The sequence below is a fragment of the Desmodus rotundus genome, chromosome 5, assembly GCF_022682495.2.
Source record: "Desmodus rotundus isolate HL8 chromosome 5, HLdesRot8A.1, whole genome shotgun sequence".
NCBI lineage: Eukaryota > Metazoa > Chordata > Mammalia > Chiroptera > Phyllostomidae > Desmodus > Desmodus rotundus.
The window spans coordinates 39,767,325-39,782,105 of NC_071391.1; the positions used below are offsets into that span (position 1 = coordinate 39,767,325).

Genomic DNA, 14,781 nt, shown 5'->3' on the forward strand with positions numbered 1-14,781 from the left:
TGTGCCTCACTGGCACTCCCTGAGGCACGAGGGGCACAGGCGCCCTATGAGGTCCATCACCAGCTAGGCAGGAAATGTGAACATGTCCCTCACCAGCTGCTGAATGGCTCTGACAAACCCTCCCTGCATTTAGCCACTTGTGGAAGGAAATCAGGGTCACAGGCGGCTTTCACACTTCTCTCCTCAGCAACCCGCTTCTCAGCCCTTCAGACAGATCCAAAGCAACCCCCTTCCATCTGTGTTGCAAAGGCATTTACAGTTTCTGAGGCACAACCCCCCCCCACCTGTGCGGAAGCTCCTGCCCACCTCTCTCTGCCGCCTCGCAGGGCAGCCCGCCTCCCTCCCTTCCAGGTGCGCCCCATTCACACCAAAGAGGCCAATCCCTGGGATGCACCGCAGGGGTGTCCAACTTGCGACCCGCAGGCCACGTGCGGCTCAGGACGGCTAGGAATTCGGCCCAACACAACATCGTAAATTCACTTAAAACATTATGAGACTTTTTTGTGATTATGTGTCGCAATGTACTTAATGTGTGGCCCAAGACAACTCATCTTCCAGCATGGCCCAGACACCAAAAGGTGGGACAACCCTGCAAGGGAAGGCCTGCCCCCAAGAGCCTGGTGTGTCCTGGACAACAGACCCAGCCTTTCTGTGGAGCAGGCTTTCTCAGCCTTGGCGCTGAGGGCTTCTCAGACCGGCGCAGTCCTGTGACTTGTGGGACATTGGGCAGCATCACTGGCCTCGACCCACCAGATGTCAGTAACACCCCCTGACAACCAAGGGTGACAACCAAGAATGTCTCCAGACATTGCCAAACGCCCCCCTGGAGGCAAAATCGTGCCTGGGCGAGAACAGTTGCAACAGAGAAACAAGTCTGGGAAAACACCTTCCAGACTTTCCGGTGGGTTCTCTCCCTCCACACCCTCGAGAAAAGGGAAAGCTCAGCGTTCGGAGACACAGTCAAGCTACATGGAGAGGCCTCCTTGGTCCACAAGGGGCATTTTAATTTTGGTGACCATGTAAAACCAGAACAAAAAACCACACTGTTTACTCTGGTAAAACTGAAAGAAAAACTGAAAGGCACACAATGAACTCGGGAAAGCAGGAGTAAGAGGGTTTGGAGGAAGCAGCAACAAGGGGGAGAAATCATCTCGTGAGTTCCCGTCTGTGAGCTGACACAGGGGCCACGGCTTCCCACATCAGTGACTCAGACACCAAACACGAGGCCCTCGCCCATTCACGCAGGCATGGCCGTGGGGGTCCAAGCGCCAAACCCAGTGTTTTCAGGAAGTATCCCCAAACCGCGTCCAGCTCATCAGATAAACATACACACATACACACACACAAATTTACCCTGTAATTTTATTAAACCAGACAGTTTTAAATGTATGTTGTTCTGGGTTTTTGTTTTTTTAATTTTCTTACTGAGTGCATTAAAAAAAATACAAAACATTTTTAATATATCTTAGAAAATTAGCAAAAAATTAAGAAAGTTCAGCATATTACACTGCATAATATTTAGGTAAGAATGTTTGAAAATTATAAATATTTTGTTCCCTCTCAACATAGCAAATGACAAAAATACATTTAAAAATTTTTTCATATATAATTCATATAAATGATCATATTCCTGTTTATTAAGTAAAAGGCCTGATTATGACAAGCACACACACACTCCTGAGATATTCTGTACAGTAACTACAGGAGTAACACCATGGGGTCTGCCAGCACTTCGGCAGCTGAACCATTTTAAACCTTAGGAGGAATTCGGTTAGTATCAGACGGTCATTCCAAACGGGATTTACTTAGTTCATCTATGCATGCGCTTTGATTCATAAATACGGCGTGTCCTCGGCTGACACTGCTTTGTTACAACGTTGAAGAGATGCTGCAGAAACTCAACTGCTTCACGACTCTGCCTGTAGAGCAGGATGGGCTCGGCTCTACGCCACCTGGCGCAAGGCCGGGGAACCTGCCGACGGCGCTCGGCGGGGGACTCGCTGCGTCCGTTTCAGCCGCGCGCTGAGAAAGGCTCTCCGCCGGACGTGAAACGGCAACGCTGCGCCAACGACGAACCTCTTCCGCACGACCGCTTCCGTGCGACCGCCGAGCCGAGGCGGGTCCCCGTGCAGCTAGTGCTTCTCTCGCGGAGCAGCCACGGTCACGCGGCGGCGCGCAGACTGGCCGGACCGGTTTCGAAACAGGCACCCAGAGAAGGAAACGGGCTGCGACAGGAACGCCTGAGCCCCCCAGTCCCGGAGGCTCTTCCCCGAGCACGCGGCCCACGGCCCCGCGGGCTCTGAGGGCCGCCGAGGGATTTCCAGAAGCTGAAGTTCTCACAGAAAGAGTCTAGTAAGAGCACGCCGATGTCGACGTTTTTTCCTTTCCAGTAGGCCCGTATTCGCGGGGAGATAAACAGGGCCTCCTCTGGGCAGGGACCCGACAGCAGGCGAAGGAAGAAGAGTCAGAAGCAGCAAAGCCAGGTCCTTCCGTCTTTCGCATCGAGCTCTCCGGCCACGCTCGGACCCGGCCACGGCTGCGGCGGCCGCCGGCGGTCACTCTGTGCCCTTCTTCCCCTTCCAGCTCTTCTCTCTCTCCTGCAGCTCCGCCTGCGTGAAGGCCGCCGGCCCCCAGTTGGTGATCAGGTGAGGGTTTTTGGAACCTGAAAGACAAACACGCTGCAACCACAGGACGTACTACGTTCTTCGACTGACACTATCGTTTTCCCACAGACGAAACAGGAATTTCCCTCCTTGTTTCTCCCTGAGGACCGTCCACCAGCGTCCCCCAAACTACACAGAGGGACTGCCAGGCCCTTCTTGTCTGTCGGGGGCAGGAACGGCAAGAGAAATTTACCCTCAACGCCTGGCTTCTGCGTATCGGGGCCGAAGAAGTTTCTTTGCGTGATTCAACGACACACAACAGAACAGAAAAATAGCCGGATAAATGCGCGATGGCTGCGAGGAGCGCCTCACCTGGTTCTATCAGGCGGATCAGGCCTTCGTGCTGGGCCACTTTGTCCTTCCAGCTCTTCGTCTTACTGGTGGCCATCTCCAGCTTCTTTTTAACTCCCTGAACCGAAAGGAGATGTTGAGTCATGCGAAACACACGGGTGGTTTAAGAGCCAGAAAACGATGAGCGGACACTCACTATGTGGCACAGCCACCGTGAGCAGCAGGAACTCTACCGCTCCCTTCTTACAGGTGTGGGAACCAGGATTCAGAGCAGTTAATAACCTGCCTGAGGCCACACAGAGAACCTAGTCCACACTAATTACCAGTGAATATAAAATCCCGCGTGCCCGTTAGCGCGGCCTCCTCGGGCTCCCAATCCCCCTTTCACTGTCTGCTTGTGAGGCCGGGGTAATTCTTTCTCGCCGGCTGGCGCCGGTCAGGCTCTGTCAGTAGGGGGCGCTACTGGGACACTGAGGGAGGAAGGCCTTTATTTCCAAGGGCCCCTGCTCCTCTCTGCAGTTCCCCTGGCTTGTGGGACACCCGAGGTGCCCACCGCAGTGAGTTTCCATGGCACCGCCCTGTGAGCAGCGATGGCCAGGTCCCCATAAGCGGCCACCCGATGAGTTCTGCCAGCCAGTGGGCCACAGCTGAGCCCTCCGCAGGGAGGTCTGGGTCACAGCGCTGGTTTTACGGGGACCCTGGCCCACCCGTGTCCTTCCCAGTGCTCTGCCTCAGTCCTAGAGGCGGTGGCTGCTGCCCGCACCTGCCATTCCCGTGTCCTTAATTAAAGTCGTCTTCCCCGCTCCACAGTTAACCCTGTTCATGTTACATTTCCCCTGTTTGAATTGCTGTGTGGCTTCTGTCTCCGCACTGGACTCGGATACACCTCACTGCCCATAAAAAATTCTTACTACGGCTTTTGACAGTTACACAAGCGTTCTATTTTTTTTAAATTTGTTTTTAAAATTCAAATGCACGTGTTTGCAGGGGCAAGTCTACCTCATACTGCTCGAGCGCTTGCTTGCGCTCCAACTCCAGCTGTTCCAGCTGTGCCATGGCTTCCTGAAGGGCCTGCTCCTTCATAACGCGCTGGTTCTCCAGCTCCTGCTTCTCCGCTTCGGTCATCTGGATGGTCTGCTGCTGCTCCAGGTGCCACTTCTCCAGTTCAGCCCTCTTGGAAGACTCTTCCTCCAGCAACCTGCAGCGTGCGGAGGTCAGGATCAAATGCGCCTGGGTCACCACACCCGACCCAGAACGCGAGGGGGGCACTTCAGACCTGAGAATATTTGAGGTCACCTAAGCCACCTCTCTCATTCGACTGGGAGCAGGCCAGCAGCCAGAGAGGCCCACGTTCACCGGACTGGAAATGTGACCCACGTGTCCTGCTCCAAACTCTGTTTCACCCATTTTTGAAAAAAAAAAATGGTATTTAAGGAGGGCTTATAATGTGCCATGAACTGGGCCAAGAGTTAAGGTTATTTTCTAATTAATCCTTACAATAAGCTTAAGTACTATTATTACCCACATTTTAGTGATGAAGACACTGAGGCTCCAAGGTTAAGTGCGTACAGGTCAATCGCCTGGCAGGTGGTAGGGCCAAGTTCTGAAATCTGCCCGGTTACTACAACATTCAAACATTTTCCATCTCATCTAGTAAAACCTATGACAAACGAATGGCTGATAACTAAACTAATAAAGGTGAGGGAAGGAGGAGCTAACAAGAGGCAGAATAATAATAGACACCATTTACTGAACAATGACTACATGCCAAGCACTTTACCTTCATCATCGTGAACCCCTGGAACAAGGCATTCTTTCTACGTTACAGAAGAAGCAATCGAAATTCACACTGCACAGGTAGCAAGGGGCTCAACCCAGGTCTGCACGACTCCAAAACGTTACAGTAACAGGCTACCCATCTGGGAATTTCCAGACATACAGGTATTTAAATAAACTAAACGAACATACAGCCCAAACCTGTACCTAAAGTACAGGCAGTGTGCTTAGACACCAGCCCAGCACCGGACGCATCCCGAGTGGCCTGACACTCAGTAACAGGCCACAGAGCAGGCCAGCTCCTGCTACCCGAGCGGGCCTGCCCTTCTACACCAACAGCAGAGGGAGAAAAGCAGCAGAATGCACAACCCCTATCTGACCACCGCAACCCCTTCACCCAGTCCCCAGACGCACTGTGAAAACTCCTCTGTGACATCCTGCCAGGGGGTTAGTCCACTCTGCTCGAACACTGTGTGACAGGCCGCCCGCCGCTCCACAAACCGGGCCAGTTCATTCACGGCAGCCTCAGTCCTTAGAAAGTTCTTCCTCTGCTACGAGGAGCTCTCCCATCTACTATCATCCCAGTTCCACAAATCTGTACCCTCCTTAGATGTCCACACCTGAACACGCCGCCGCCAACGCACTGGTCTGACCAGCGCAGAGTTCATTCGCACGCTCAGCCTGGGTCTATTACCCACCCCCCACCAGGGTCTTTCCTAGGCACTGGGGATACAACAGTGAACATGACTGGAAGCGCCCCGTGTCTTCATCCTGGTGTGAAAGTATGGGGGTGGGGGGCACTTGCAGTGCTTAGGCTGCCCAGTGTCTGAAGCCCCTTCATATGTCCAGAGAATCCGGCACAGCAGGTGTCTTGATGGAAAGCAGGGCCCATCCCCCATACAGAAGCCACAGCCAGACAGCTGCCCTCCTGCCCCTTGGCAGCTAGGACAAAGTGAAAGCCGAGTGGGGCTTGGCTCACAGGCGCCCCTCCTGGATCTTTGACCCTGAAGCATCTGACCCAAAGGAGCAGACAGTGGAGAATCTATCTTGCTGGTGGCGGCAATATCCACTATCCAGTGACGGCAGGAACAATGACCAACACACGGTGCGGATGCTGGCATCAGTGGCATCCCGACGGCTCCTGCCGTGGCCTGGTTTGGGCTGTGGTGCAGGTGGCTCTGCCTCCCTGGGTTCCTGCCTGCATTCCAGGCCGAGTTCCAAGCCAGGCCACCTGCTTTTCTGCAGAACTGGTAAACTACTCAAGAGCCTTCCAAAAAATTATTTTACTACTTTGGCTAAACCAGGTTGGTTTCTACGGTTTGCAAACAAGTCCCTAACCAAAATATTAACCTCTCTGGGCCTGTTTCCTCATTTACACAAGTTATAGAAACCACATCCACCATCAAAGGTTTGCTGCTGCATTAAATGTGATAATGCGTGTAAGGTACTTAGGTCAGGGCCTATGGTGTAGAAAGTGCTAGGTAGCAGCTCTTTTCATTACAGAGTCACTATCACCTCATCTGCTCTGGATCCTCCACATTCACTAAGGCTGCCTGGGAGTATGTGAGGCTTTTGGCAATCACAACACAAGGCAATAAAACCCCAAATCTTCTCAAATGAATTGCTATCAGCCAGGTCTCCTGAATCCTGTACTTGTTCTGTTGATATTTTAAACGATCCTCTTGCTTTAAAACCACCACCCAGCCTGTCAGCAGCTTTACAAATGCTTATCTCCACATTCTCCATATTATCTGTCTCCCTCATCTGCAGATGAGATGTAGGAGCAGAAGCCAACACTGAGTGACTCCTGCGGATGCCAGGCCTCACACCGAGCCCTTCCCGTGCTTCGTCTTCCCAACAACCCCGCAAGGCTGGCAGTGACCCTTAGTTTATAGATAAGGAACTGAAGGCTCAACACAATTAAATAGCTTTTCTAAAATTACACAGGCCCTGACCAGATAGCTCAGTTGGTTAGAGTGTCGTCCACATACAACAAGGCTGAAGTCTGACCCGTCAGGGCACATACGAGAATCAACCAACCAATGCATCAACAAGTGGAAAAACAAATCAGGGTTTCTCTCTTCCTCTCTCTAAAAAATAAATAAGTAAATTTTTTAAAAAATGTTTTAAAATAAAATTACAGTTAGAAAGTAGCTGGGAATCAAACCCAGGCCTCAACCCAGAGGTTGCTTCCTAACTGCCTTCAAATTCATGAAAAGTACCATCGCGTGGAAGAAAGACTGTTGTTCTACGTGGCCCCAGTGAGCAGAACTGGGATCCATTTACTCATTCACAAACTATCCCTTGGGCGCCTGCCAGGGTGCCAGGCGCTGCACCTGCCGCTGAGACTAAAGCAAGCAACAGGCCTTACAGATCCAAAAATGTAGTGGGTGGAAGTTATACCGGGACAGATGATAGCTCAGTCTCACGAACTTTCCAGGCTCTGGACATGTGGCTCAGCTGGTTGGAGCATCGTCCTAATAAGCCAAGGTTGTGGGTTTGATCCCCAGTCAGGGCACATACAAGAATCAATCAATGACTACATAAATAAGTGGAATAACAAATTGATCTCTCTCTCTCTCTCAAATCAATCAATAAATATAAACATTTAAAAAAAAAACTTTCCAATAATTGGTTGTCCCAATGTCAAATGGGCAGTTTTTCTGAGTGCCCATTCAGAAGAGGCTGGAGAGCCTTCAAGATTACACATCAAAAAACCACACTTCAATTTTAATGTTAAAAGAATGACAAGACCCAGAGGGCTCAGGTCAAAGTTCTTGTATTTAAACAATTTATTCTATAAAGTATCTCTAGGGAAGCTTAAGACACTGGCAGAGAAAGGGTCGCCCTTTGGAAGAACGAGATGCTACATATTCCAGGAATGACACGCTATTGCTGAAAGAAAGGACCAGGAGGATGACTAAAAAGCCCTTGACATTAAGATTTGCCTCACTTAATTAGTGCCAGACTTAAATGTTTCTATCCCAACCCCATGAAGACTTCTCTTGATTTTTCTACCCAGAAGGCCTATTCTGGGAGTGGTAGCAAGGAGAAAGCCCCTTTTGCTGATCTGACAAAACGAGCCACTGAACCAGGCCCAGCCTTCTGGGACTTCAGGAGAGGGACTTGGCGGCACTTAAAAATGACCACCAGAGGGCGTCAGTTTATCCGTGTCAAGTTCCAAAAACTAAGTTGAAAGAAAAATAATTTAGAATAGTAAAATTATAAAGTGGCCTTTGCACACCAAGAATAAGTTAACTTTTGTGCAATAATTTCAGCTTATTGGTGCAAATTGGCACACATGTAATAGCTACATTTGCATTCAAAAGGTTGAAACCATTTTGCTGTATACTTAAATCAGAGGGTACAAAACAATTAGCCAGTTTTTAAAATAACAACACTCACGCCTGGATTCTACCCACAGATATCTTGATTCAGTCAATGTGGGACAGGCCCTACATGTGTATTTTTTAGAAGATTTACAGGTGATTCTGATATTTACCACTAGTGAAAAACCACAGGTTTTTTTTTTTTTTAATAAATGTATATATTTTTTCATGGGCAAGACTGGACCTCATGAAATGGCCCTCCATGTCTCTTACTTTTACCCTTGTATTTCCCTATGTCTAACTTTTTGCTCTAGTTATGGATGATGTCCTTGACCTCAGCCTTTAGAATGCTAACCTGGTCTCATATCCACTTCACTGGATTCTCCCCACAGACATGGAGAGTATATCTCAGGAGCGATCATTTGACTGCAGCTAGGAAAAGGGATTGGACAGAACCCTGGCGAGAAGAGACTGGGAAGGAACCGTGCAGTCGCGTGGATGAAAGGCAATGGTGACTTGTATGGGAAATCGGAGAGAAGCAGATGGATTAGAGAAAATCGCGAGCTGGAATACACAGGACTTGGGGCTTGGATTGAGTGATGAAGAAAAGGGAGGAGATGTGGATGAGAAAAACCACAAGTTTTATTCTCCAAAATTATCTCTTATTCAAAAGATCACTCATTCAAAAAACCCCAAAATAATACTTTAATAAATTTCTAGAAGTATTTGGTTTCCTTGAGATCTAATTCTCTCCTGTGTTATAATCGACCTCTCTCAAAACTGCAGGGAATAGCTGCAGTTATTACTAGCTATTATTACTAGCTCACCTGTGAATTCGCTGCACGAGGGCAATCTATTTGTAAACCCCCCCCACACCACAAATTATAAAGAGGCTTAGAAACCAGCTTGTGTCCCTTGGAATGCCTCTCTGTGAAGTCACATGGGACACAAAGCTTCTCATTCCATGTATTTCGTGCTAACTTCACTGCCAAGAGCACCTGGGTGGTGGCCCCAAGACCCGTCTCCACCACGGCACCTGGGGGACCTATCAATACCAGGCAATGAGCGGAGCACTTACATTTCTATTCAGAAGATCATTTTTCCTTAATAGAATTTAAATTTTCCAAACCCGCTTATTTTTGAAATCATTTTGATGAAGTAGACAATGAAGACCTCCTTCCTTCTCTTCCTGCCTAAACATTTAACAAGCTCCCCTGCCGCCCCACCAGTGGAAGGGCAGCCATGGAAAACCCGCCCCGGGCCATCTCGCTCCTGTCCCCAGAGCAGGGAGTCGCAGCCCCAAGCCTGTGGTACACCTGCGCTGACCAGCTGCCGCGACTGGGGTAGACGTTTTTAGTGCCAGCAAGACGTCTTAACGAAAGCAAACGAGGAAGCAAGTCAGAAGCTGCAGAGTTTCCCTGTGGGGCCTTCAGGCCGCCTCGTCCCCCCTGCTGCTGCAGAGACCAAGCACCCAGAGTTCCCGTCCGGGAACGTGACCATCATAGACAGTAAGCCTTTAAAGCTTGAAGGAAGGATTAATTAGTTAGTTAAAATAAAAGCTCTAAGGAAAAAAAAAATCTAGGTTTTAGGAACTTCTAAAACTAAGATTTCAAATAATAATAATTTAAGGAATGTCACGAATCCTGAATGACCAAATAGAAACAGCTTATTTCCTTCTCATCCCCCCAAAGAGGCTGCAACTGTGGCCTGAAGTGGGCCTGTCTCCCCACCACGGGCCCCCTCTGGTCCCGAACATGTCACCAAAGCCAGGGTGTCACCAGAGCTGACCCTGGGTCCATGACTGGGGGTGCATCACCCAACAGACCCAAAGGACTGCTCTAAAGTAGATACAGGGCAGTCTTCAGCCCCAGAGCGAGGCTCTCCCTGTGCCCCAGACTGAGAATAAACATCGCAGCAGCCCAGCCACGCGGTCTCTCCCTCTGGCAGAGAGCCAATCTGCACCCCCGCCCCCGCCCCCGTGTTGCCACTACTGGAAACTGTTCCCAGAGGCACAGCACACAAACTGATCTGGCACCTGGCCTGAAGCTTCCGCACAGTCTCTTCATCTTGCCGGGCCTGTCTCTCATCCTCAAGAGCCTCCTGCAGCTTCAGGTACATGTCTTCCAGCTCCCGAACTCGCTGCAAATACTGCTCCAGTTCAGAGGACTTTTGGGCAACCTGTTCTTCCATCTCCTGTCTGATCTGATGGTGTAAAAGGGTCATGTTTAAATGTAGGTAGACTTCACCCTCAGGAAAACCCTCCCACTCCACACCCAGCCTGAGGGGTTGCCGCAGCCCCGGTGGACCCTGTCCTTCAGTCCCCAAAGGAAAGATGGAGGAACAGCACACCACTCCCAGTACCAACACCAGGGCCACACCCCTGAGCCCAGGGACAACGACAACCCGGTGCTGTTTTCCTGCCCTGCTACATTCTCCACACTTCAGAATCAACTCATGGGGAAAAAAATGTTTCCCCATACAATTTCTCTTTAAATTCTTTTCTCTCTTAAAAGCTACAAGTTTTTGACCACCACAGTCTTCTCTAAAAGGAATGAACCTTTCGTGCATCAAAACTGCCACAGGGAGAAGGAAATGATGATTTGCAGACTCCTGCACTTACCTGGCTGCCCAGCACCCGTTCCTTCCGCCTCCCTCCTCCCTGGTGGGGGGGAGGGGGTGCCATTCAAGCAGCTAACTTAGTGTCCTAACAAGTTTATGGTATCTCCGTTCTGGATTTAAGAGTCTGAGTCTCTGCCTTAACAATGAAAAGACAAGAATGTCCTAAACACAACAGTGCACACTCGACCCTGGGGGCCTGCAGTTCATCAAACAGTCTCCCTGGTGTTAGCTCACTTCACCCTCCTCACAGTCAGAGTCGGTGTGGAGCAGGAGCAGAGCAAACAAACCCCGACCTCTGGCTGTGAGGGTGGCTGTCCTCTATCTGTGTCACACCCGCCTTCCTCTGTGCACTTTGCTCTCACGACTCAAGTACCTCCATCTCAGCTCTGAGCGACAGGAGGTTACTAAAGGCAGTGTGACCAGCGTCTGCATAACAGGCACTGGGCTCAGACCCCCCCGACACAGAGCTCAGTGTGAGAAGACCTGTGCCCCAATAACCAGCGGGCTGGGATGGGAACCTCTGAGACGAATCAGAGCTGCCAAGAGCAGCAGCCCAGGGTCTCTATGTTCTCATGATATGAACCTGTCATGGAACCTGTGTACTTTTCCCACAGCTATTTGTTTTCCCAGCCGGGGCTCTTTGAGAAGGGAAAGGCGGCAAAGGGATGCTATTGGTCATTGTGCCAGGATGGCAGGGGCTGTCCCAGTCAAACCAGGACACACAGCCACCCCAACCTCAGCACTCATCACCTCCTCCGTACAGGTCTGCTCCAGAGTCTTGATCAAGGTTTCCATCTTTTACCTTTACATCCCTGGCATGGTACCAGCACATAGAAGGTGCCCAATAAACTGATAATGGATGAATAAACAAACTTTAATAAACACCTAACTTTCTCAATGGCCCATTGCAAGTTAGGAGCAGAGCCAAGCTGACAAGATGGTCTCGCTCCAGCCTCCAGCCCCCCTCCAGCCTGGCTCTTCGAGCGAAGGCGGCAGCTCTCCCCAGCCGAGGGCTACTCACAAGCTTCTCTCGCTCCAGCTCCGTGCTGAACCTGGCCTGTAGTTCCACTTGAGTCTGAAGGCGTTTCTTCTCTTCTTCTGCTGCCCGAGATGCCGCTTCTTCCAGTTTCTACCCAATCAAAACCCACCCACAGAAAAGCAGGAAGTGTTAGAGTGGAAGTGCATTGGAGAGAGAATGACCACACAAATATTTGCACAAATCCAAACACTCTTAATGTTCAGTAAATACAGAATAAAAACTCTCAGGTCTGCCGGACTTCCATTCCAACAATTTTCCCAGTCAACACACAAAACAAATTCATTAAATGAATGACCACTGATGAGTATGAACAACAGTCTGCAGTTGAGTCATTGAGCTGAGTTCACTTGCAGGTGCATTCATGAGGTGTGAGATCTATTTCTTGAGTTCTTCCTGCACAGTTTCATCATCTTACGTGTTATTCCTTAAAACTTTTACCAGCACTCCATTTCCAGAAGACGGACATGAGGAACTGCACAGACCCTCTCCCCAGTGAAACAATTAAACACAAAAGCAACCATTTCAAGTCTCTGAGAACTATCCTAAGGGCACACAGCATACGGAGAACATTGACCAAAGAAAATCAACGAAAATCTCAGTACTAACAGCAAGAGCCTATGGCATCTGAGCCACAGTGCGGCCCCTTCTCTTTCCCCACAATGTCAGTGAGGAGGAAGCTCCACCCCAAGGCAATGGAACCAAGAACAGGGGGCAGCCCCCTCCTTAGCACACAGCCCAGGGCCTCAGTATCTCCCCAGGAGGGGCTGGCGGCCAGTATTTCGCATCCATCCAGCTCCCCATGTTGCTAAAACCCTATTCTAAGCAAGAATGGCTGCGAGGTGTGGGGCTCTCCTCCTCCACCAGCCCCCACTCATGGGGTAGAGGTTCTGCCTCAGGGATGACACACATGATCACACTTGTCCCAACTCGCTTGGAATAAGGGCAGAGGTTCCACACTAGGAGAAGCAAACTGAGACCACAGGTGACCACCTAGTGACAGGCTCGTACAGCAGCAGGGTTTTACTCCACGAGAAGCAAGACCAGACTCCACCCCACTTCAGGGCACTGAAACAGAGGTGGTTTGCCCAGGGAGAAAGGCGGGCTCTGAAGCTCTTCCCAAAGAACTAACTAGATTTAAAACATTGTGAGGAGTTCAAGCCTGAAGATACTCTTGGAAACAACGGAGATTTGGGTGGTAAGGAATAAGGAGAGGCTCAGAGCTTTGTGAGACCAACAAACTAAACCAAAGGTTTAGTAAGGTTTCTCTCACACATCAGTGTTTCTCTCCCTCTCTTTTTTCCTCCCTCCCCTCGCTCTAAAAATGATAAAATGTTTTATCATTTTTTACTGTAATGGTAGATCTATGTCATTCTATTGTACATTCACCCAAACCCACAGAATGGAGACCACCAAGAGTGAGCCCTAATACAAACTAACTTTGGGGTGAACATGAGTGTCTGTCTGGACTCATGAAGTACCACTCTGGCGGGGAACAGTGAGGATGGGGGAGGCTATGTGTGTTTTGGGGCAGGAGGCATATGGGAAATCTCTGTACCATCTTAATTCTATTGTAAAAGTACCCTAAAAAAAGTCTTTTTAAAAGTTATTTGGGTATACCCTTTAAAGAAATCTATTTATTTGTTTTTAAAATACCATGATTTTTCTTATTCCTTCTTCTGAATCAACTAAGGCCTAGCAACTCATACAAAATTCACAATCTGCACCCTAATTCCAGGTGATTAAAATATTCATCAGAGCAGTATTTTTCTAAAAACGCTTCAATGGAAAATTGGAGAATTTCACTTCTTGATAAGAAAAAGAAAATGATAGATTATTACGGGATCTGTAATAATTTCCACCATTTACCCATCAAATCCCAAATCAATTGCTTAATTCTATAAAACTAGGTAGTGGGGAAGCCATCTAAGGGGCCTAGCGAGGCCTCGTCAGCTCAGGAATGCACCACGTGACGCAGAGCGGGGCACACACATGCTGCTGGGAGCCTGGGTCCAAACGAATTTAAAAGGTTACCAGATGGATACATCTCAAATGCATGATGCTAAGGGAAAGAACCCAGTCTCTAAAACACACTTACTGAATGATTTCATTTGTATGACAGTTTGGAAAAGGCACAAATATAGGAACAGAAGAGACTGGTGGCTTCCAGGGTTGCGGTGAGGGGGGTCTCAATACAAGAAGCAGTGTGAGGAAATCCTTTGAGGCACTGGAATCGTCCTGGAGTCTGTCTGTGGTAGTTACAAGAATCTAGGCATGCATAAGAACTCATAAAACTATACCTAAACCACAAACTTGCTGTTTGTACATTTTTTATACAAGAAAGAGAAGACATAGGAGCTGCTAAAATACTGGCAATATTCTACCTTGACTTGGGTAGTAGTTTCACGAAGAGCCACCTTATTTGCGCGCACATGTTTCATATTCTCCTTTGCACGCATGACCCAATCATCATTTTTTTCAAGTGTAAAGGAAGGACAGGGCCCCACTCCCATAATATCCCCTCCTGCTCTGTGCACAGTGGATGGAGGAAGCAGCAATCACACGCTGCAATGCCCACCTGAGCCTGTGAAGGGAGTTTTTAAAGAAAACGTACTACAGCAGAAAGAGGCAAGACGCAGGAGCGATCTGGGAAGAGGAGCAGCAAGACCAGAGGAGCTGCTGTTCAAAAGCAGACGTGCTGGTTAGGAACACCTGTGTCTAAGATTGTGTGTCCTCATGATCTTAGGATCATGAAAGTATAAAAAATTCTTTGTGAGTCTGCTCAGAGGAAGTCAGCGTGCAGTGTAGCACCTCTGTGGGTTGCAGAGGACCCCACCAGGAATGCAGGGCCTTATGACTCGGCCAGCAGTTAGACCCGAGCATGGCACAGGTTGGGCCAGGTACAGAAGGTCACCAGGTCAGAAGGCCCGGGTGCCTAGCAATGGGCAAAACCAGGAACACAAGGACCTCACCCCCAGGGTGACCTTTCCTCTCCTAGCAAGTCACTGGTCCTGTGTGTTAGACCCCCTGGCCTTCCCTGCCTAGGATAACATCTCGGCCTCACTGT

General features: G+C 49.4%; 1 protein-coding gene across 1 annotated transcript in view; it reads right to left on the reverse strand.

The window, feature by feature from the left end:
• Nucleotides 1-1,348: 1,348 nt before the first annotated feature.
• Nucleotides 1,349-14,781, reverse strand: part of SWAP70 (switching B cell complex subunit SWAP70) — a 67,801-nt gene continuing 54,368 nt past the window's right edge. Inside the window, exons 8-12 of the mRNA XM_024558671.4 lie at nt 11,700-11,807; nt 10,095-10,261; nt 3,954-4,152; nt 2,976-3,072; nt 1,349-2,662 (exon numbers count right to left, since the gene is read on the reverse strand). Of these exons, the coding sequence (XP_024414439.3) occupies nt 2,556-2,662; nt 2,976-3,072; nt 3,954-4,152; nt 10,095-10,261; nt 11,700-11,807 (678 nt within the window). The 3' untranslated portion in view covers nt 1,349-2,555. The remainder of the gene's footprint in view (nt 2,663-2,975; nt 3,073-3,953; nt 4,153-10,094; nt 10,262-11,699; nt 11,808-14,781) is intronic.